The sequence below is a fragment of the Ascaphus truei genome, chromosome 2 (genome assembly GCF_040206685.1).
Source record: "Ascaphus truei isolate aAscTru1 chromosome 2, aAscTru1.hap1, whole genome shotgun sequence".
Taxonomy (NCBI): Eukaryota; Metazoa; Chordata; class Amphibia; order Anura; family Ascaphidae; genus Ascaphus; species Ascaphus truei.
The window spans coordinates 261848659-261873480 of record NC_134484.1 but is presented as its reverse complement, the minus strand read 5'-3'; the positions used below and the strand labels follow the sequence as shown (position 1 = coordinate 261873480).

At 42.4% G+C, this 24822-nt stretch overlaps 1 protein-coding gene across 8 annotated transcripts in view; it reads left to right on the top strand.

Annotated features, from left to right (window-relative positions):
• The window catches only part of SEMA5A (semaphorin 5A), a 795598-nt gene that overhangs the window by 478506 nt on the left and 292270 nt on the right, over nucleotides 1-24822 (top strand). For 7 of the 8 annotated variants that reach the window (XM_075586198.1, XM_075586192.1, XM_075586193.1 and 4 more), the window contains one exon: nucleotides 19310-19408. In XM_075586198.1, coding sequence (XP_075442313.1) covers nucleotides 19310-19408 — 99 coding nt within the window. Of the gene's footprint in view, nucleotides 1-19309; nucleotides 19409-19567; nucleotides 19668-24822 lie in introns of those variants that run through there. The other variant, XM_075586200.1, reaches the window with a different exon arrangement.

Genomic DNA, 24822 nt, shown 5'->3' with positions numbered 1-24822 from the left:
CTGATGTTTATAAAGTATTAAAAATTATATATAAAAATATTCGAATGTACACTTACAATACTGCTGCGGCCAAGTTTATTCGAGCATTTGCCCGTTCTTGGCCGCAGCAGTAGCCTGGCGCGCGCCCGAGGGTGACGGGCGCGCGCCGAAGCAGCGGAAGAGCGCCCTCCGATCGGGGCGCTTTCCCTACCGCTGCCGGGTCCGCCGGGTCCCCCGGAATCCCCTGCCACCGTCCCGCGATCGCGGGACACCAGGGCTCCCTCGGGGAGCCCTGGACGCGCGTGCAGGGGGCGCAGGCTCCCGAAGACGCGTGACCGCGCGTCTATGACGCGCGGCACGCCGAGGGGCGGCCACTAGCAAGCCGGGAAATCTCCCGGCTTGCGGTACCGGCCACACTTTAATAAAGTGTGTCGGTAGTGTATGTACAATTCTTTTATGCATATAAGAATTTAAATCAGCAGTTAGCAGGCACACTTGAGATCTCACTGCTGCTGGCACCGAGTTGGCGTCTCCTTGTGACTCGCTACGTCACTTCCGGTCTTGTGTTATTTACGGATGTATATGCACTGGATTGGGTCAATACTGTTCCCAGAATGAAATGTGTCTCACTCGATAGGTTTCATTAGAAGTCTTCTTTTTAGTTAAGGAGCAGACATTTTTGTTCTCAAATTTTCATATGGATAAGAACTATCTGCATTTTTGTGCTGCAATCTGTTGAAATTAATCAATAATATTGCAATGTATTATGTGAGGGAAAAAAGGGAGAGGGAAGGGGTATGATGATATCTAAAAGTTTAAAAAAGGAAGCATATTTCAGAGAAATGCTAGAATAAGGTCATGTTCTGAGGGTGGGAAGCTCTGGGGAAAAGCTATTACTTCTGCATGAAAAATAGTGATTTATGGACTAGTCGCCCAACAGAGGTGGTGAAGGCTAATACATAAATGAATGCATAACTGCTTGGTATGGACACAAGGCTATCCTACATATACTCTATACCTATACTCAAAATCCCCACGTGTTGTTGCCTACTCCCTGCAATATATGGTGTTTGAAGTGGGATCCTGAGCGGCCACTTCAGCTGAAGGGCCACAAAGAAAAAAAACATTTTTTTAAAGAGTTTCTGTGTGTACAGGCCACGCAAAATGCACTACTAATGCAGCAGGAAGCCCAGTTCCTAACCCAGCAGCAGGCAGCGCAGGATGAAAAACAAGCCAGACAAAACAAACTACTGATGCAGGAACAAGCCAGGTAAAATGGACTACTACTGTACCAGCAAGTCTAGTTCCTAACTCAGCAGCAGGCAGCGCAGGATGTAAGGCTGGCCAAACTACTGGCTCAGTTCCCTTAGTCTGCCAGATCAGAACTTCCGGACTGTCCAACAGTTTCCCTGAAAAAAAACCTTTGAAAGAGTCGCCGAGGCCCAGGTCTGATTCGCAGATCACTGTGAAACCGCTTTCTCTCCGCTCTTCTTGGAGAAGCCCTGGCCACATATCAGTGACTCCCTGCATATCAGTCTATGGACTATAAGCAGGTAAAATCCGCCATTCTTTATCGCTTCGGCCTGACCCCAGAAGCTTACGAGCAGCCGTTCCGGAACTTGAAATACACCTATAAAGTGAGACCCCGGGTCATAGCTCAGCGCTTTCTGTACTCAGTGTATACAGTCTGAGTAGCGCACCAAGGATGTGATTCTTGAACAATTATTTCTGGAGCAATTCCTACAGGTGATAACCCCTCCCTTGGCAAAAACGCCATGCTGTTCAGCTGGTGGAAAATGTCCCTGTGGCCGAGGACCTAGAGAGTGTCCTGGGTCCAACGGCATAGACTCCACCAGTTCCAGCTGATGCCCAAAGATGGAGGCTGGACCAGATTGTAAAACTACAACCCATCAACTAGGAAGGAAGAAAAATCCGGCGCCACAGCCTGTGACAAAATCCAAGGCACTTCCGGATTGTAGAATAACTTTATTGAGACTTCACGAACACAACAGGCTACACCACAGTCTCCCCCTCAATGCATTTCACGCTAGAATCAGCGCTTCGTCTTGGAGTGGGGAGATGTGGTCTGAGCCTGCATATTTAAAGTAAAAAAAGCCCACGAAAACAGACTTAAATGTTAACCCCTGGTGTACAAAACTACTATATCTTATCATTTTCACAACCATGATAATAAACAGACATCTCTCTTATGTACAATACACATGTAACTATTGTATGTGTGAACACATATAATTGTGTCACTCCTACTGTCAAATACGTTGTGATCTAGTGATATATCATCAGGGATAAATAAAAAAACACTTAATGCAACATTTCTAAATGATCTGGCATATGGGACAGCAGGAATTACTAAACCACTTCTTAGGGACACAGTCTATAAATATAACTGTATCTATCAATTCTCAATGTCATATATTAATAACCTCTAGAGAATGATTAAGTTCAAAATATATTAGTTTGTTCTTAATGACAGAAAGGAAAAGAAGGAGGGGGGGGGGGGAAACCAACATGAAAGAGGCAAATAGTACATATACATAGTAAAAATGATAATAAACTCTAGAACTAATGATTAAACAAATACAGTAAAAAGTTAATCATGAATAATAAAGCAAGATCTCAAAATCTCACTCAAATATATATGTATCAAAGGAAACAACGCAGGTCCCATTCAGTATTTAGTCCATTGGGTTGCAGTGTTTGAAGCGTAAAGATCCAGTGTGCTTCTCGCTGATGCAAGATTTTAATACGATCCCCACCCCTTGGGGGTAAAGGGATATGTTCTAATGCTATACACTGTAATGATCCCACTGAACCCTATGAACAAGTATTGAAATGGATGGATACTGGATGCAACATGTCTTTAGTCCGTATAAGTCTCAAATACTCAAGAATACATATCTTGAGAATTCTACTAGTGAGACCTACGTACTGTTTACTGCATTTGCATATTAATACATAAACAACGAAATCTGTTTGACGTGATAAATGATTTAATTTTGAACCTGCGTGTCTCATCTCTGTTTGAAAAGTGAGTGGATTTGGTCATGTTAGGACATATTTTGCACCGTCCACACTTGTATGAGCCTAATAGTTTAGAGAAAGCAGATTACCAGTTGGCTTTTTAGGACGTAGCATGCTAGGTGATAATGTATTTCCTATAGTAGCTGCCTTACGGAATACTACACGTGGGCCCGAACACACCATCTTATTGATCAGCGGATCCAAGGCTAATGTACCCCAATGTTTCCAAATAATGGATTTAATTGCCCCTGCTTGTTCACTATAACTAATTGCCCCTGCTTGACCACCAAGCTCCACGAAGGGAACAACTGACGTCAGCTCATCGCCAAAAGAGGGGAACATCAGAGGACATTGCATGCAGAACCCACCCTACTCCTTGTCTCCAGTCTCCCATCAGCTAAGATGTATCCACGCCAGCCTCCCGTGAGACAGCCCTCTTTAAGTTCTCTTTATGTGATGATCCGCCAGCTGCGGTGGGGGTAGCTATCTGCTTCAATGGAAGTATGCACTCAGGTACCTTTGGTAATGAACAAAAGAACCTGACATAGTGCAGACTGTCTACAAATTTATAAAAGGTAAGTATAATGCAATACACTCACATGGTATTAGATGGTAACACGCATTTAGATCACACAAATCGATCTCGGCTGCAGGATGAATTAACTTTCTGCTTCCCCTGGAATTTGCCTGTCTGTATGGCGTGCATCTCACAGATGCGTCTCAGCGATTCCGGATGTGACGTCAGTGGGATCCAGGGGTTCCGGTCGGCTGTGGGATTCGTCTGTCAGCGTCACTGTACGCGTTTCACCTTCCTTGGTTTCATCAGGAGCCTGATAAAACTCCTGATCAGAATATTATTTTCTGTCTTCACATGTTTGCGCTTCCCAATGATTATCACTTCATCAACTTCACATGGGATTGAGAGAGCAATCCCCCACTGGGTCACACAGCATTCATCAAATGTGTTTGTATATCAAATATTGTTTTTCACTAATGCACTGATATTATTCTGTTGCACACGGATAATGTTTTTTTTGTATATGCACTGCAGTCTTTTAATATGTATTGGGGGTTTAAAATGTATTTGGGGGTTTATATGCATTTGGGTGGGTTTTATATGTATTGGGTTGTTTTTTATATGTATTGGGGGTTTCAAATATATTGGGGTGGTGGGGGGTTTTGTATGTATTTTGAGGGGCTTACACATATTTTGGGGTTGTGAAGTTTTTTGGTAAATATTTTGTGTGGGGAATTGTGTGAGGGGGGAGTGAAGTGAGAGTGGGGTAGTTGACACATGGGGAGATTGAGAGGAGAGAGGGGGTGTAGTGAAGAAAAGAGTGAGACGCAGGGGAGAGAAATACATGTGCCCTATAGCTCTATATCCGAGGCATCCATTTACACTAAAAAAGGCCTATTGAAAATCAAGGCTCTGATAGATTTTGAGGAGGTAAAAATGTGTCTATCTGACACTCTCTAGACCATACCACTTGGGAAAGCACACATTTTTTGTATGTCTATGACTGCAGGGTCTGAACTTCTTTCAGAGCAGCTAACTTACAGGTCAGTTGTCTTACTTTCCCAATGGCATAGCCTAAGTATTTTGTTTCAGGCTTGCTTAAGGCACATTTCTTAGGATTGGCAGTGAGTCCTGCCTCTCAACTAAGGACATGTTTTACCCTGTTTAGATGGGCCCACCAGTGTTTACTGTAGATGACGATGACGTTCATATAGGCAGCATAAGCCCTATTAGGTCTCAGCACCTTCTCCACGAGTCTCTGGAATGTTGTTGGGGCTCCATGCAGACCAAATGGCATTATCACAAACTGGTGTAAACCCATAGGTGTGGCGAAGGCGGTTTTTAACTTGGACCTCTAAAGGTAACTGCCAGTATCCTTTTTTGAGCTCGTGTGGATATATACTCTGCCGTGCCAAGGGAGACAATCAATTTGGCCAGTTCATCACAAGCTCTGTTTCCAGTACTGTATCTACAAACTTCCATAACATACTCTTTAGCATTTGGTTAAATCTTTTTACAACCCGTCAATCTGTGAATGGTAGACCGATACCAGAACGGATGACCGCTAGTAACCTCTAGTAACATTGTGTATCAATTTATCACAAGCATAACAGCCAAAAAATCCACAGACAAACATTTCTCGCCGTGGATGCACTTTATCAAAGAGTGACCTGTGCTCTGAAAAAACAAACCTTAAATAGCACTCTCACAATTGGAAGGTAGTTCACACTACCCTCACCTATCTATCTGTCTAGGATCGTAATCATCCCTATTTAAAAGAACAACTCCCCACCCTAATCTGTTTGTCTAATTACTATTGTTTTATTCTTTTGTAAATCATTCAAGGCTTTATTCTCCTCCCTATTTAGTTTTTTTTTTTAATTTATAAGGTTTGTAGTCTTTTACCATCTTATTCAAATCCTTATTTACAACATTAAAAAATGTGTCAATAAAATTCCCTTTAGAATGGGAAGATAAAAGAATGCGTTGGCAACCACAGGTGACGAATCATTTCTCGCTTATCCTTTGTCTTGCCAATTGAGATTTTATCCTTCCCATTCTAAAGGGATGCTCCGGTCTACAAGCGGGAGCGGGTGCCGTGCAGGAGCCGATTCTTCGTCCATCATTCTGCTTACAAGTGTGGACCCATGGGAGAAGTAGTGGGACATCGTGGCTTTTCATCATAAAGACTCAGCTGCATATTACTATACAAGGCTGTTTGGAGTGAATCCATTATCATCGGACACCATCTGCTGCTGACCGGTGCAACACCTTGATGTCCGTCGGATGAGGTGCCCTGCTGAATGCTGTTTGGTAACGTGCCTAAATACATGTATTTTTGTGTTCTTTAAATACATGTATTGCCTGTTTTTCTCATTAACGAAAAAAGACGGTGCAAAACAGCGCTAAAAAAATAATTACAACAATACTTGAAATAAATATTGCAGGCAGCCTGGCAAATACTGACTGTACAGTCAGAAAATGAACCACAGAGAAAAGAAAGAATTGCCGGCGCCAAATCAATCCTTTAAATAATAATAACTCAAATGCTCAAGAATACGTATCTTGAGAATTCTACTAGTGAGACCTACGTACTGTTTACTGCATTTGCATATTAATACATAAACAACGAAATCTGTTTGACATGTGATAAATGATTTAATTTTGAACCTGCGTGTCTCATCTCTGTTTGAAAAGTGAGTGGATTTGGTCATGTTAGGACATATTTTGCATTGTCCACACTTGTATGAGCCTAATAGTTTAGGAAACAGAGAAAGCAGATTACCAGTTGGCTTTTTAGGACGTAGCATGCTAGGTGATAATGTATTTCCTATAGTAGCTGCCTTACGGAATACTACACGTGGGCCCGAACACACCATCTTATTGATCAGCGGATCCAAGGCTAATGTACCCCAATGTTTCCAAATAATGGATTTAATTGCCCCTGCTTGTTCACTATAACTAATTGCCCCTGCTTGACCACCAAGCTCCACGAAGGGAACAACTGACGTCAGCTCATCGCCAAAAGAGGGGAACATCAGAGGACATTGCATGCAGAACCCACCCTACTCCTTGTCTCCAGTCTCCCATCAGCTAAGATGTATCCACGCCAGCCTCCCGTGAGACAGCCCTCTTTAAGTTCTCTTTATGTGATGATCCGCCAGCTGCGGTGGGGGTAGCTATCTGCTTCAATGGAAGTATGCACTCAGGTACCTTTGGTAATGAACAAAAGAACCTGACATAGTGCAGACTGTCTACAAATTTATAAAAGGTAAGTATAATGCAATACACTCACATGGTATTAGATGGTAACACGCATTTAGATCACACAAATCGATCTCGGCTGCAGGATGAATTAACTTTCTGCTTCCCCTGGAATTTGCCTGTCTGTATGGCGTGCATCTCACGGATGCGTCTCAGCGATTCCGGATGTGACGTCAGTGGGATCCAGGGGTTCCGGTCGGCTGTGGGATTCGTCTGTCAGCGTCACTGTACGCGTTTCACCTTCCTTGGTTTCATCAGGAGCCTGATAAAACTCCTGATCAGAATATTATTTTCTGTCTTCACATGTTTGCGCTTCCCAATGATTATCACTTCATCAACTTCACACGGGATTGAGAGAGCAATCCCCCACTGGGTCACAGCATTGTATATCAAATATTGTTTTTCACTAATGCACTGATATTATTCTGTTGCACACGGATAATGTGAGCGCCACTATTGATAATTTTTTCTTTTCTCTTTAAGTTCTACCTGTGGTAAAAAGTGAAAATATGTAGTTCGCGCTCTTGGTCCCTTAAAAACCTTTTATAGGTAATCTTTTAACTCCTTGCTGCTATAATGTGTGGAGGTAACCCCCCTCCACAATGAGTCACCGCCGGATCACTCCATAGGTAGAAACAGTCACACAAAAAGATGTACGAAGCGCACTGGAGTAAAAAAGGATATATTGTAAATTGTAGAAGTAAAATCAAGGTAATTCCACTTACAGTGTACAAATACTTCCAACAAATTGTGTCAAGCTGGACCGCTTAAGAGTTTCACTATCCTGAAGTGTAGCACAAAGTCTTCCTCTCTGCAGGGTGAGTTAGCAGCCGTTGAGACGAATGCTCCCGCGCGCTGGGAGCAGGAGCTGTTCCATGTCTCGCCGCCTCTCTTCCTCCTGCTTCCGGGTCTGCGCTGTAGACACAGTGATGTGTGCAGACCTCCGGATTACCAGTGCAAGGTAAGAGTTAGAAAATTCTCATGCACGGCCAATAATGGTGTAAATAACACCTAGGTCGACTTCATACAGGAATATAGGCAACTCCAAAAGACAGTCTCACAGGTGGACACTCAGTAGTAAACCCACTACTAGTTTCACCCAATACACAGCTTCGTCAGTCTGTGGTAAACAGGGCCCTAGTGACAGGGAGTGTCCACAGATTAACTTTTCCTTTAGCAGGACTGTCGCTTCAGCCTTCCCCAGAGAAAGCTGAAAGCCCTGGCTACTTACAGTCCTGATTGGAAGAAAATCCATCCAGGCCCTTGTAGATTCGGGTTCTGGGAAAACCCTTGTCTTCACAAACTTGTACCACGTCACATGCCTTCCTGTGACTCCCAGTGAACCATAGAATGTATACATGGCAATATAAAATATGTGACTGGAAACATCCTGGTAAAGGGTCAGACAGCTAAGCTAGAAGTTGGAGTCACCCATTGACTCCCTGCTCCAGTTTTTCTTGGTCAAGATTGTGCCTCTTTCTCCAGTCTACTTGCTTCCCTCCACCCCCAATAGAAGCCTCATTCTGTGATACAAAAAAAACCATGGAACTCTTCCCGTTCTCTGTTGAGATATTCCCAAGTAGCTACTGGGTTCTGAAATATTGAAAGCAAAGAGGCTGTGACAAGCAGAACAGGTTAAAAAAAACCTGGGACTCCAGGTAATAATACTCAGTGTTCGACAAACCTATACATTTGCTCGCCCCGGGCGAGTGGATTTAACCCCCGGGCGAGTAAATATTGGCCCAAGCAGCACACGTTTGGTACTAGGTGGCGAGTAGATTTTTTGGTGATTTGTCAACCACTGATAATACTAATATGCATAAGTACAAGTAATGACTGGGAATGGTCAGAAGGAGGGAGAAACAGGGTCTTGAGATTTACCCAAACTGTCCCTTCCTGATTTTTTCCAAAGGCAAAGGAAAGACTCGGTCCTTGATAGGCAGTATGAAATGGGAGTTAAAATCAATGACCATTTATTGGATGCCCAAGGTGTAAGGTATTCCCCCATTTCAAATTGAAAATGCAAACATAAACAGGAGAGGTTATCAGGCAAATCTTGGTTCCTAAGGTGATTATTAAAACCCTAGCCTATACTCTTTCTTGGGGTGGTCACCTTGCTAGACACAAAACCTTTGGCCGTATTGCACCCCAGTTCCATTGGCGAGGGATGCATAATGAGATTGCCAAATTATGTGAGATATGTCCTGAATACAAGATAACCAGGCAGAAGGGACAAAACTGTTCCCCTTGATTCATCTACCCTTGGTCTCGTTTCCCTTTGAGAGGATTGGAGTAGACCGGGTTCGACTTCTAGAACCCTCTTCGAAGGGACACAGGTTTATTCTGATGATAGTCTACTATGCCAGCAGATATCCTGAAGCATTCCCCCTAAATACATCAACTTCTAAGCAGGCGACCAAAAAGTTATTGGAGCTGTTCTCATGGGTCGCACTTCCCAATTAATGTTAACAGACCAAGGGACGAATTTCATGGCTAAATTGATACACAATGTTACTAGAGGTTACTAGCGGTCATCCGTTCTGGTATCGGTCTACCATTCACAGATTGACGGGTTGTAAAAAGATTTAACCAAATGCTAAAGAGTATGTTATGGAAGTTTGTAGATACAGTACTGGAAACAGAGCTTGTGATGAACTGGCCAAATTGATTGTCTCCCTTGGCACGGCAGAGTATATATCCACACGAGCTCAAAAAAGGATACTGGCAGTTACCTTTAGAGGTCCAAGTTAAAAACCGCCTTCGCCACACCTATGGGTTTACACCAGTTTGTGATAATGCCATTTGGTCTGCATGGAGCCCCAACAACATTCCAGAGACTCGTGGAGAAGGTGCTGAGACCTAATAGGGCTTATGCTGCCTATATGAACGTCATCGTCATCTACAGTAAACACTGGTGGGCCCATCTAAACAGGGTAAAACATGTCCTTAGTTGAGAGGCATTACTCACTGCCAATCCTAAGAAATGTGCCTTAAGCAAGCCTGAAACAAAATACTTAGGCTATGCCATTGGGAAAGTAAGACAACTGACCTGTAAGTTAGCTGCTCTGAAAGAAGTTCAGACCGTGCAGTCAAAGACATACACAAAAATGTGTGCTTTCCCAAGTGGTATGGTCTAGAGAGTACCAGATAGACACACTTTTACCTCCTCAAAATCTATTAGAGCCTTGATTTTCAATAGGCCTTTTTTAGTGTAAATGGATGCCTCGGATATAGAGCTATAGGGCACATGTATTTCTCTCCCCTGCGTCTCACTCTTTTCTTCACCACACCCCCTCTCTCCTCTCAATCTCCCCATGTGTCAACTACCCCACTCTCACTTCACTCCCCCCTCACACAATTCCCCACACAAAATATTTACCAAAAAACTTCACAACCCCAAAATATGTGTAAGCCCCTCAAAATACATACAAAAAACCCCACCACCCCAATATATTTGAAACCCCCAATACATATAAAAAACAACCCAATATGTATAAAACCCACCCAAATGCATATAACCCCCCAAATACATTTTAAACCCCCAATACATATTAAAAGGACCCTAATACATATTAAAAGACTGCAGTGCATATACAAAAAAAACAATACATATAAGAAATAACCCAACACATATAAAAAAACACGAATTCATATAAACATATATAAAAAAACATAAATGCATATAAAAAACACCCCATTACATATATAAAAAACCCCAATGCATATAAAAAATACCCCAATGCTTATAAAAAAACAAATGCATATAAAAAACAATACATACAAAATACCCCAATACATATAAAAAAACCTATTGCATATAAAAAAACCTCAATGCATGTGTTGCACTGCGCGTCGGGCCTCCCTCTGCTGTTTGAAAAGCGTAGGATACCAATTACAAACTATATACTATGTGCTAGTTCAAAATAAATGTCTTCAAAATCTATTCAGATATGTTTGTAAATTCTGAAAATTGTGAAAAAATAACAATAAAATAATGATAATAAAATATATTTTTTTAAATAATCAACCAGCATGGCTGATTTTTTTTAAAATATTTTATTATTATTATTTTTAGTAGGATCTGAACCGGAATGTGCTCCAGAGCTAAACCACACTATTTTCACTTTGGAGACCCTTTGGTTCCCAAGATATATTATTCTGAGGTAATGCCTATTTCATTATGAACAGCATGAATGCCACTTTATTTTCTATGATCCTCCAACAAAAGCAATATACTGTATGCATTGTCCAAGTTGCTTACAGAAATTGTACATCTATTATTCCTTACTTGTATAACTAGTATTCCTAAAAATCCATCTACCTACTGTAAAGTTTAAAAACTTCTGCCGTACTGACAGACTTTTTCTGTATACTCATTTTTCTTATAGCACTTGTCAATTATTTTCTATAAACAGCCACATGTCTTACTGCTACAATATGGAAAGCCTTTGTGCATTTTATTTGTGAATTGTTAAAATGTCAAGTATTTGAGGATTCCGAATGGAATAGTAGAAGTGGGTGCTGAGTCTGCATAGTTTGAATTACCATGGAGATATTCCAGTAGATTTGAGCCGGATATATTATGAAAGGAAGACACTCTTGGTTTATCGTCTCGTCCCACTTGTTTGTCCTACATCGACATTCCACATGTGTTTTCAGACTGATGTTGCCAAATAGAACATTGTGAGATGGTTTTCCACTGTTATCACCAAAATCATGAGTAGCAAAGAAAAACAAAAGGCCTCAATTTTACTGGTCTGTGTGGGTCATTATGTCTGTGTGCAGCATATGGAAAAATGTGGCATAATAATAATGCTGCTGTGTGAGAGAATCCAGTTCAAGACCAGCTGCATGCTCTTTGTGACCTTGAACAAATCACTACTATTTGAAGGCATGTTGTTAAAGTATTTATGTAGGTTTTTAGTTATATCGTATATCGCCAACAAAGTACACATGATTTATAAATAGGGTGACCAGATTTTTAAAATTAAAAACCGGGACACATTAAAAAATTATTTATAAAACAAATTACATCACATGACGCCCCCCCCCTGTTGCTATGACAATGAGACACTGACGTCAGGCGGTGATGTGTTGCCATGACAATATGGCATCACGTGATGCATCGGCACCATAATGCGTCCCGTTGTCATGTCAACTTGATGCCGCGTGACGTCATGGAGCGTCTCGTTGTTATGGCAATGTGCATTACGTGACGTCGCGCAGCCATGTTGACGTAATTTGGAGGGGAGGATACAGCCAAAGGCAAGATAAATATATAATAAATAGATCTAAAAAATGTTATCTACACACAGAGCCATTGACCCACACACCCACACACACAGAGCCACTGACCCCCCCCCCCCCCCCCACACACACACACACACACACACACACACACACACACACACACACACACACACAGCCACTGACCCACACACACACACACACAGCCACTGACCCACACATATACACACAGAGCCACTGACACACACACACACACACACACACACACACACACACACACACACACACACACACACACACACACACACACACACACACACACACACACACACACACACACACACACACACACACACACACAGAGCCACTGACCCACACATACACACACAGAGCCACTGAACCACACACACACACACACACACACACACACACACACACACACACACACACACACACACACACACACACACACACACACACACACACACACACACACACACAGCCACTGACCCACACACACACAGAGCCACTGACCCACACACACACAGAGCCACTGACCCACACACACACAGAGCCACTGACCCACACACACACAGAGCCACTGACCCACACACACAGAGCCACTGATCCCCAAACACAGAGCCACTGACCCACACGCACAGAGCCACACCCACAGAGCCATCGACACACACACACACACACACACACACACACACACACACACACACACACACACACACACACACACACACACACACACACACACACACACACACAGAGCCAGTGACACACACACACACAGAACCAGTGACACACACAAACACACACACAGAGAGAGCCAGTGACACACACACACATACACAGAGAACCAGTGACACACACAGAACCAGTGAAACACATACACACACACAGAACCAGTGACACACACACAGAACCAGTGACACACACAGAACCAGTGACACACACAGAACCAGTGACACACACAGGACCAGTGACACACACACATAGAACCAGTGACACACACCCACACACACAGAGAGCCAGTGACACACACTGAGCCAGTGACACACACACACAGAGCCAGTGACAGTGACACTCACATACTCTCTCTCTCTCTCTCTGTGTGCCCTACCTTTCACTCTGGAGCATGGGGGGAAGCAATCTTGACTGGCAGCAGGCACCTCACTTCCAGCTCTCACTGCTGAGGCTCCGCTGTCACTAACTCAGCCCCCACCCTCTGCAGTCAGACCGGCCTCCGCTCTCCTCTCTGCCTGCATTCTGTGCTCTCTGCTGCCCCCCTGCTCTGATGGCCAAAACCGGAACAGCAACAAAAAACACAGTGACATTGTAAAGAATGCAGGGCAGCCGGGGCAGCCGGGCAGCCATTAAAAAACCGGGACAGCCATTAAAAAAAGGGACTGTCCCGGCTAAACCGGGACACCTGGTCACCCTATTTATAAAATAAGTAGGAAGTAGGGGAACGATTAAGTGCATTGGGTGGCACTACCTGACCATGATGGTAGGTAAGTGTAAATGTGTGAGTGTGCAGAAGTTATGAACACATGCAATTGAAATGCTTAGTTTGGTGTGTTTTAAGATTTTATTTGAAGGTTGAGTGTCAAAGTAGACCAGGGCAATTTAAACGGATTTGCAAACGCCAGACAGAATAAAGAATTTAAATTAAAAAAAGTTCATTTCGGCCAGAGCCAACTGAAGCAACACAATACAAAGCTTCAGGGTTACACTCACAAAAACAATGGTTACAAGGGGAATTCTAGCTGCTAGGTGCTTTGTGTCACTTCGGTAGGCTTACCCAGGATGTCTTCCACACGCCGAGAGTCTATGGGTACCACGCTACTGTAGAGATCCTAGTTGCATCCTAGCAAGTTTAAAAGTCCTTGAAACAGGGTGGATCCCCAGTTAGGTAGTGAGACAGGTAAACCTGCTTGCACAACCTAATACAGCACTGAGGAGGTTAATACTAAAGCAGGGTGCCTTAACTGATCTCCTCTCCTGCCTCATTAGGCCATTAAAGCCTGCTTGGCAGCAGTCTCATGTTCTCTCTGATCCAGGAAGGTACTCAACCTAGACAACTCTAGAGATCACTCTGCACACTACAAACTGCACCATGGACCTTATCACCCTCTACTCCAGCCAGGAGGAAGCCAGGGGCCCAAAGTAAACGACTTGCATATTACCAAGTTTTATATATGTGTTGTTGTTCAGGAGCTTAGCCCTCCAACGCATAGACAGGGACTAAGCTGCCTAGTCAGAGCTCCCTATAGGAGCTTGGTTGTTTTTGTTTCCCTGTAACCCAGTTTTGCTGGTGAAAGCTATTTTATGTTTTGAAAGTTGTGATGAATAAAAGCCTGTTTCCCATTAAAAACATCTCCTGTGCTAAAAACCTCTGCACACATCTCCAAAATATGGTGACAGAAGTGGGATGTGAGGTGGCCCTTGAATTTCAAAGGAGCCCGGAGACCATCAGGGAAATAATTTGTACTTTTCTTTGTAACCGTTCATACAAACGCTTGAGCAACTTGAGTGAAAGTGGAAGAACCACAAGCAGAGGTGACCAGAATAAAGGGCTACAGAGCCAGGCAGAAAAAGATACACTGTGCTGGATAAAGCCACAAACGCCACAGTATGACTGGGTGGACTACTATAAATGATGACTCACACAAGGTACTGATTCTGTGATCAAAGTCTAACTATTACATGTGGAAAGGAAAAAATAAATAAAATAAAAAAAAACACGAGTTTTTAAAATGGACGTTCAGAAAAAAATAAAAAGTGTCTGCAACTAAGAATTCTGCAAGTAAAGTCTGCCTTCATGTATGACTACCATCTGTGTTCTAGCACAGGGGTGCACAATCTTTTCCCCCTGTGCCCCCCTGCTCGCTCTCCCCCCACCTGCTCACACCCCCCCCTCTTTACCTTGTCTCTGGCATCAAATGATGCAGCGGAGTCACGTTGCCATGGCACTGCGACATCACGTGACCCCGCAATGTAATTTGACACTGTTGCCATGGTGACGCTTCGTGATGGCTGCACTCAGTGTCCTGGTTGTGTACACGCATGGGCACACTCAAAAATACAGTCAGAGTGGTGGTCACGTGAGGAGCTCTGTGGCTGTGGAAATGCAAGATGGTGGATAGCGAAAGTGGCGGCATCCTAAACCACTGCCAATAGCTCCTGCTGAGATCCATGGTGATCAGATACTTGGCTCACATAAACTCATCTACAGTAAGAGCTCATCTATGTGGGAAATGGGGTAGGCATCCGACACGGTGTGGGCATTAAGCTGCCGGTGAAGCCCTGGACTGCGTGACCGGAGATTAACCGTAGGGCCAACATAACCTTGATCTTCTCCTCAATACTTTGCTTGACTTCTGTGGAGACCCCATAGGATTTTTTTGCTGCTGGGCCTCTGGTTGCTGGTGTTGACCTGGTTATCAGTGAGAGGGGTCCTGCCTGGCTTATCCATGAACAGGCACACATATCTTCCTAATATCAATCTCATCTGCTCACATTGGGGGGTAGTGAGCTGGGGACCAATCCCCAACTGTTCCATGGAGCCTCCATCTCAGCCTTCCCCAAGGATATTGAGCCGAGTTTCTCTCAGTAGCAGGCTACACACAGATATCATCACCAGCTCACTCGAATGGTACAGTTTTAACATAGTTTTTATGCTACACTTTATCCTCAACCACACGTACCACATAATTAGTGTTGTTCACCCACCAGATTACCGTGTATGGGCCAGACCAGGCAACTAGTAGCTTGTTCTGTTGAGTGGGCTACAGAAAAAGCCCCTTCTTGCCTGGGATGAACTCTCCACCAGATGAACCACCAGATATTGCAGCACTGTGGCATCAGTTTTGGTGGTCTCTCCCTCCCCTCCCTCATGGAGCAAATCGAGCATTACACAGACATGGCACACATATAGAAGCTTGAAGGGTGAGAATCCGGTAGCCAAACAGTAGGTTCTGCAAGTGAGCTTCCCAGTCTCCCCCTTTGGCCTCCATAAATGCTTGCATTATTTGCTTCAGGGAGCCATTGAACCGCTTACACAGTCCATTAACTTGAGGATAGTAGGGGCTGTGTGAAGAGGTTTAAGTTCAAACATAGCTCAGATACACTGGAGCAGTTCAGACATGAACTGGGCTCTCTGATTGGTTAGGATCATGCTTGGGAATCCTACCCTAGGGCTTCTTGCTGCTGAGACCAACTTCAATGGCGTCTTACAATGGTCACCAAATTTTGACGGATCCACATGCCAATCGGATGCATCAATGTACAGTAATCAGTTGCCAATTCCTATTGGACTTAAGGGCGGGCATGTTTACTCACTAAGGTACTGTAGTACAGGCACCTAACGGTAATTATTTCAGGAACTGGGTAGTTTAGCTCTGGAAGACATCCTGGTTTAAATTTTGATTTTAAAAATATATTGAAGATTTTGTCAGGATTGCAGCTTTAATGTACATTTCTGGGAATGGAAAGAGATCTGGGTACACCGTGATTGGCGTGCCTTAAAGGTACTTGCTGTGTGATTTTGCATGCCTTTATATTTAATTCATTTTATATATTTTTAGTTTTCAGAAAATCCTTTCTATAAAGTTAAATGAATATATGTAGTTGTCAAAAAATATCCTGACAAAATCGCTCTGCGTGTTTCTTTGCCTTGTGTGTGCCCATGTTATTATGGTACCATATTGAGGAAGGTGTACAGTATATTCGCAATAATCTATGGCACAGTGACATCTGTGTCAGTTGTCAGTACATTAACCAACAGTGGAATGTGTAATGCTGTGCGTCCAGTGCCAAATTAAGAATCGCAGAACGTTACCCTTGGGTCAATAAAATAAATGCAAAACAAAAATTTTGTATTGGAATTAATATGTTTGTTCCATTGCTAAATAAATGTAGTATTTTTTTTATTGCTGTAGTAAACAATTATGTTTACATAAGAATATAACCATTAACTTAACACCTAGTCAAGATTGTCAAAGAGGAAGTGAAACATTATTTCGTATTAGTGACCTCCTTATCGTTCGTGTTACAAGTGCAACATAGAATGAAGTGGGCATAATAAACTTGACTAATGTCTCAGAAGGTCACAAGGACAATGATAAATTATGATAGCACATACAATAAGTTGATTTAGTTTTAAGTAATTCATATTCCATCGCCAGTAAATTTGAGTAAATGTAATTCCTTTTCAATAGCCGCCTTTCATTATAAATTAATTTAATGCAGTTATTTTCCAAACTTGTCTACTTGTCACAATTATTAAATTAAGTGTTATGACATTTTCCACAAGTCCAATTGTATGCCAGATTGACATATTTTAATCATGTTATAAATGATCTGGTTAAGTCTCTGAAAAATGTCTTATTTTCTTCTTCAGTTAAACACTAACAGGATAATTATATTGCCGAAGTGGCCGTTCTGGTAGTTTTTGTCTGAAACTCCCAGTAGACTGCAATAAGCATTTTCAACTGAAAACTTTCCAAATGGTAACTTCATTGTAAAAAGTTAAAGGCAATAGTGCAGATCGGAGCACTATCACACAGAAACACCCATTTAAGTCAATAGGAGGTCCATGCAAAATTGCCCTGATCAGCACTATGGCAGCTTAATGAATAACCCCCCAAGCCACAATTAAAATGATTTTTTGGGTTATTTACAAATTGACTTATTCTGTTATTTGATTCCTGTCCAGAATGTTTTCAGTTGAAACAGGAACAAACACGCCAAGTTTAGACCTTGCCTTTACTTACATTGGATGCTTGCTTTAATATTATATGAGAGTGCTAATATTTTGAGTGCTTAAAAATGCAGATCAATAACGTATCCTGAAATATATCCTATAGTGCATTTCTTAAAGCAGAAAATTGATTAATCAAAGTTGTACTCAAACTTTTCAAACACAGCATTATTTTTAAAATATTGAAAGTGACATGGTATGCCCATTAGTAAATCATCCCTAGTGTACATCAGCAATAAAATGTAAATATATAACCTATTTTCCCCCAAAGCCTTTATTTACTGCAAGATACTTATCCTAGCAAAAAAAAAAAAACTAAGATAGCAACATAGCATTGCTGAAATAACATTCCTTTTCTAATGCTACAATTTATATTATATACAGGCATACCCCGCATTAACGTATGCAATGGGACCGGAGCATGTATGTAAAGCGAAAATGTACTTAAAGTGAAGCACTACCTTTTTCCCACTTATCGATGCATATACTGTAATCTGCAATCGTTATATACGTGCAGAACTGATGTAAATAAGACATGTGTAACAGGCTCTATAGTCTCCCCGCTTGCGCACAGCTTCGGTACAGGTAGGGAGCCAGTATTGCTGTTCAAGATGTGCTGACAGGCGCATACGTTAGCTGCCGTTTGCCTATTGAGCGATATGTACTTACTTACGAGTGTACTTAAAGTGAGTGTCCTTAAAGTGGGGTATGCCTGTATAAGCAACTCTTATTATATATAAGCATCTCTTATTATATAAGGACTCTTCAACTTGCTGCCCGTGGGCCAAATACATCACTACTGGAACTACATTTTTTAACACTGAACACAACTATAAAGCTAATATGATAACAATATATGATACAGATGTTATAAATGCTTAAAAAGTGTGCAAATATGTTTTTTTTTTTTTTTTTTTCAGGGCTCTTCTGTCTGTGTCATTTGTTTCTAATCTGGCGCTTTATAAAATTAGTAGAAGAACGTTTATCTAAACATTCTAATTATCCTTACAGTGTTATGTAAATGCTATATAGTAAAATATAAGACCCACATTTTGTTTTGTCCTTTGCATGAAACTCTATACAAGCACTTCATCATAGAGCAATAATCAACATATCAGGAGAACATCAATAAGGAAGATCAAAGGAAACTTTAGGAGTTGCAAACTACCCCACCAAAAAAATGCATTCTTCTTCATCCACAGTATACTACATTGACAATATGAACTAAAACACATTACAAATTGCTTTTTGAAGAAGAGGACTGATATAGTAACACCAGACTTATTTATTAAATAACTGACAACTTGTACAGATGATTTTACTACTTCAGTCATTTGCATAGCTCAGAAGTGCACTTTTTTTTTTAGTATATAATATTTCCAACATTAAATTTCTTGTAATGGTAACACTTACTGATTTACTGTACACTTCCCATTTTCATTGTGGATGGAATTGAACTGATCTGATATTTGTTTTGTATATTGCAGGATGAATGTCAAAACTATATCCGTGTACTGCTTGTCAGTGGGGATCGCCTCTTCACCTGTGGAACAAATGCCTTCACACCAATTTGCACAAATAGAACGGTATGTAACAATTATTAAATGATGCTACTTTTTAAAGGATCTAGTTAATTGCTTCTAAAATATTGAGAGTTCAACAGCAGGATCCAATCCTAGAAATACAATTATGTGTCATCATCATAATTATCATCATCATCATCATCATCATCATCATCATCATCATCATCATCATCATCATCATCATCATCATCATCATCATCATCATCATCTTCAGTCCTTGTCTACCCAATGCTAGATGAATACCTCCCTAATAATCTTCCAGGTACTAAACTTTTTTATTTTTTATTTTTATTTATAAAAATATTTTACCAGGAAGTAACACATTGAGGGCCTTATTCAGAGAGGGTTCATAAAAAAAATCGCCAGGGAATTTAAAATGTTTTTTTTGGGGGCGTTGCTATCACGGTATTCAGAAAGGCTTGAATACCAGTGATAGCAAAATGCCCAAAACTGGGGAGTTGCTGCCAGCGAGAGCATCAACCCTCTGAAAAGGCAAAAACCAGCGATTCATTTCTGCTGCAGAGAGAGCGACTCTGAGAGAGCCGCCTCTCCCAGCTGAAATGTCGCCCGAAAATTATTTATTTAAATATACATTTCTTTAATAGTGTAGAGGTGCAGGGGGTCTCCGGAGCTGAACCACGTTGGTTTTATGTCCAGGGACCCCCTGCTTCCCGAGATACAGGCCTCTTTATGGGGTGCCAGTATCTCCTATGCAAGGAAATGTCCCGGTCACGTGACGTGGGACATTTCAATGCAGAGGGATACCGGCACCCCATAAAGGTGCCTGTATCTCGGGAAGCAGGGGGTCCCCGGACATAAAACCAAAGTGGTTCAGCTCCGGAGACCCCCTGCACCTCTACAATATTAAAGAAATATATATTTAAATAAATATTTAAAAACAGATCAATACACGCCCCCCCCCCCCCCCCTCTGCCCAAACCCATAAAGTACATTAATGAGCAAAATAACTATTATCCAGATATGGATAATAGATTATTTGCCCATTATTAAACACTGCATTAGCATACATAAATAAAATAAATAAATACAGTTATACTTATCACAACAGCAGGTCCCTCTGTCCTCCGTTGCCAGAAAGCATATATAGAAAATAAATACATTCTAATGGTCCCTAACCCCTTAATCACCTTAGCGGTTCCTAACCGCTATAGTTATTAAGGGGTTAACCCACCCTGACCCGGGAGGCCTAAGCACCCACCCCAGACTGACTATACCCAACCTATACCCATTGAGTAGTATAGTGGTACATCATACCCATACCCTCCGGCGCGCGCCAGGTTACTGCTGCGGCCGAGACCGGGCAAATGCTCGAATAAACTCGGCCGCAGCAGTACTTACCATTAGAAGCAGTGGCCCTCCGACTCCCGGGGTAACAGGAAGCTCACGTACCTTGAAGGCCTCCAACAGCATCCGATGCCATCCGCCATCAGGATCCAGCTCAGGTACCCCAATCTTCTTTTTTCTTTCTTTACTCACCGTCTTCTATCTTCATCTGTAACCATTTCTTGTTGTTCTTTATCTTCTTTCTTCATCTGTCAATCCATAAAACCCCATGTTAAATCCCAGCCGATGCTGTCTCGTCGGCTTCTTGGGCTCAAATGAGGCGTCACGGCCTTAAATATGGCTTGTGACGTCACATTTACCACCCTCACAATGGTTAACAGCCACCTGATTGGCTGTTAAAACCATGTGCAGACTTAATTTTTTTTTGTTGCCGTGACGTCACTTAAAGGGAATGATGCCAGCCAATCAGAATGGCTGTGCTTCATTTACCTTTAACATGACGTCGGTAAATCCACGATGGCCGCTGTGTCACAAGGTATTTCAGCCAATCAGCGTGTGGAATTGGTTCCCACGATCTGATTGGCTGAAATACCTTGTGACACAGTGGCCATCTTGGATTTACCGACGTCATGTTAAAGGTAAATGAAGCACAGCCATTCTGATTGGCTGGCATCATTTCCTTTAAGTGACGTCACGGCAAAAACATTTTTTTTAAGTCTGCACATGGTTTTAACAGCCAATCAGATGGCTGTTAACCATTGTGAGGGTAATTGTGACGTCACAAGCCATATTTAAGGCCGTGACGCCTCATTTGAGCCCAGGAAGCCGACGAGACAGCATCGGCTGGGATTTAACATGGGGTTTTATGGATTGACAGATGAAGAAAGAAGATAATGAACAGCAAGAAATGGTTACAGATGAAGATAGAAGACGGTGAGTAAAGAAAGAAAAAAGAAGATTGGGGTACCTGAGCTGGATCCTGATGGCGGATGGCATCGGATGCTGTTGGAGGCCTTCAAGGTACGTGAGCTTCCTGTTACCCCGGGAGTCGGAGGGCCACTGCTTCTAATGGTAAGTAAGATATTCAATGTTTGTAAATGTCTCTTTTTACAGGTGTATTCTTTGGGTTTTTATTTTTATTTTTGGGGGGAGGCACATTGACTGATAATATATTAATCTGTACCTCTTTAGGGTACAGATTAATACATTATTATGTCAATATTTGGGGGGCATTTCTCGCTTGTTATTGCAGTTAATGATGTGGATGTGATTGTTTTTTTATGGTTAATGTAATAAAAGCTTTGCGATTGGTGTTCGCTTGTACTTAATGTTATATTATGTTAGCTCATGTGTTTTATGGATACTTCAGAGATTGTTTTAATTTATTTCTTTGTCTTTTAATGGTTACATTCATTAATGTTGGATAAATTCATTGTTTACATGGTTAGTGTTACTATTCATTTTGAGTTGGTTTAGGGATTAATTGGTTTGATTGGGTAATGCTTGAATTAATTCATTGTTGATGTTGTAATTGCTTCTATTGATTGGATTAGCTGGCTACTGTTTTTATTTAGTGAAGTGTGTTTTTTTGGAGTTTTGTTATGTTTTATTACTGCGTGTCTTGTGTATTACTGTATTTTTATTAGGGTGCCCATTGAGTGCTATAGAGGCTTATCATGCCCATATTATTATTATTATTATTATTATTATTATTATTTGGGTATGATGTACCACTATACTACTCAATGGGTATAGGGTGGGTATAGTCAGTCTGGGGTGGGTGCTTAGGCCTGACGGGTGAGTGAAGGGGGTATTAGCCCTAAGGATGGGTGTTTAGACCTTGCGGGTGGGTAGCGGCTGGGTTAACCCCTTATTTACCTTAGCGGTATTAACCGCCAAGGTAATGAAGGAGTTAACTCCACCCGCAACCCTCCCCTCCCCCCCCCGCAATGTCTAAACAGCCACTAAGGGCCAAATTCCCCCTTCACCCACCCCCGCTAGCCACAGTATTGTATTGTATTGTATGTTTCTTACTGTATGCCTGGCACGGGTGTTTAACCCCTTCATTGCCTTAGCAGTTAGCCGCTAAGGTAATGAAGTTGCTGTACATACATGTTTCCTGCCTCGGATGCATGCCGGGGGGGTCCGGAGCTGCTATTAATGGCTATCAGCTCCGGAGACCCCCGGCATCAATCCGAGGCAGGAAAGGGGCCTGATTTCTTCTAAGTCCCGACACATCGCAGCTCATCGAGGACATCTCCCCACCAATTGACCAACAATTTTGTGGTGAATTGGATTTGGGGAGAAAATCGTTTTTTAGGGCTGCGATGGGCTGCGATAGGCCGCGACACCCGACTCGCGGGTCTCTGAATAGCGCAACTTTATCAACCATCAGAAAATGGTCGATAAGGGGCTGATCGCTGCTCAGTCAGCGAATTTCGTATGGAGATAAAATTTTGCGTCGATACAGGCCGTTATCGAGCACTTATCGAGGCTATCTGAATACGAGTGCCCATTTTGGGCGATAAGTGCTTGATAAGGGCCTTATCGAGGCTTTCTGAATAAGGCCCTGAGAGTTACCTCTCATTTTCAAGTATGTCGTGGGCACAGAGTTATAAAAAATACATGGTTACATTAAAAGAACAGGGTTATACAGTACAGTGAATTCACAGACATTTCATGCACAGATAGGGTTGGAAAATTGGGTACAAGGGATAAAGGGCTTATAAGTTTCAGATTGAAATAGAACAGCTTTAACATCACCGAACATCAGCGAATGGCAGCAAATGGCTCACACCCTTTGGCTGCCCTTCGGCTGCGCCAAAGGCTGTCCTGTGCAGGGGAGAGCAGTTCTTGGGGAGCCCATCAGGCTGTCCACTTTGGGGCAATGCAGATGTGCACTGGGGTGGTTGGGATTGATTGATTCCATGTTACTCAAAACAATTTCTTAACTTCATCCTCCAATCATTCTTTTGGTTGTCAAAAACAAAACTGGGGGCGCAAAAATAGTGTAACAAATATTATAGACTACAATAAACAACAGCATAATAGATTGCACTCATTAGGTTAAAAAAATAAATATTTGCCTGATAACTGGAGTGATAACTTCCACTGAAACATGGCTGCTCTTCTCCTCTGTTCTCTCACTGTGGGGACTGCGTCAGCAGGGAGCCTGGAAATTCCATATTTAGTTTGACCACAAGCCTCCCGGAAGGTGGTATACTAAGTTGCTGATTCTTCAGTGCATGTTAGCGGCGTCCTGCTCTCTGGAGGTTCTGGTGGAGTGGCATCTGATGATCAATCATGGTGCAAGTGCAATCTAGAAGTGCTTCTTACAGGTAAAGGAGGAGTGGAGATTGAGCCAAAGCCTGCTCTCTCTCAGTGATCAGTGTTCAGCTCTCTGATTTAGAGCTTACCCTACATGTTTCACTACTAGTTGTGGCTTTTCAAGGACATGAATCTTTTTGTCATCGTCTTGGTCTTTTGATATGCATTGCAATCCAGTTGAATACTTTTTTGCATCCAACAATGGTAATTTCTTATTGCAATATGCGCAACTCAGCGCCCTGATGGCAGGGATGGAAGCGTGGGGCTCCTCCTCTCCTCTCTCTGCCGTTACCATACCCTTTCTATTCTTCCCTCTCTTTCTTTTTCCTCCTTTGAGGCTGACACTGTCCAGATCTTCTCTCCTCTCTCTGTCCACGTGGTGGTCATCTATCGCCACCTACCTCTACTCATCCCCCTTCTGCATTTCTCTCACACTTAGAATCATGGCTCTCTTTCTTTCTCTCCTCAGACACTCCTGTTCTTCTCCTTGGGGACTTCAACTGCCACATTGATGACCCCTCTCTCCCTTGGGCTTCCCGCTTTTTCTCTCTAACCTCTTCATTTGGTCTTCAACAGTGGACTGCAGCCAGCACCCACAAGGATGGCAACCCTACATAGACCTGGTTTTCACTAAAAACTTCTCTCTCTGATTTCTCCATTCCCCCTTTCCTCTCTCGGACTATCACCTCATCTCATTTTCTCTCTCTCGCTTCTCCCCTTCTCCATCTCATCTACCCCTTGTTTCTGCAGACACCTGTGCTCTATTAACCTACCAGCGTTTGATT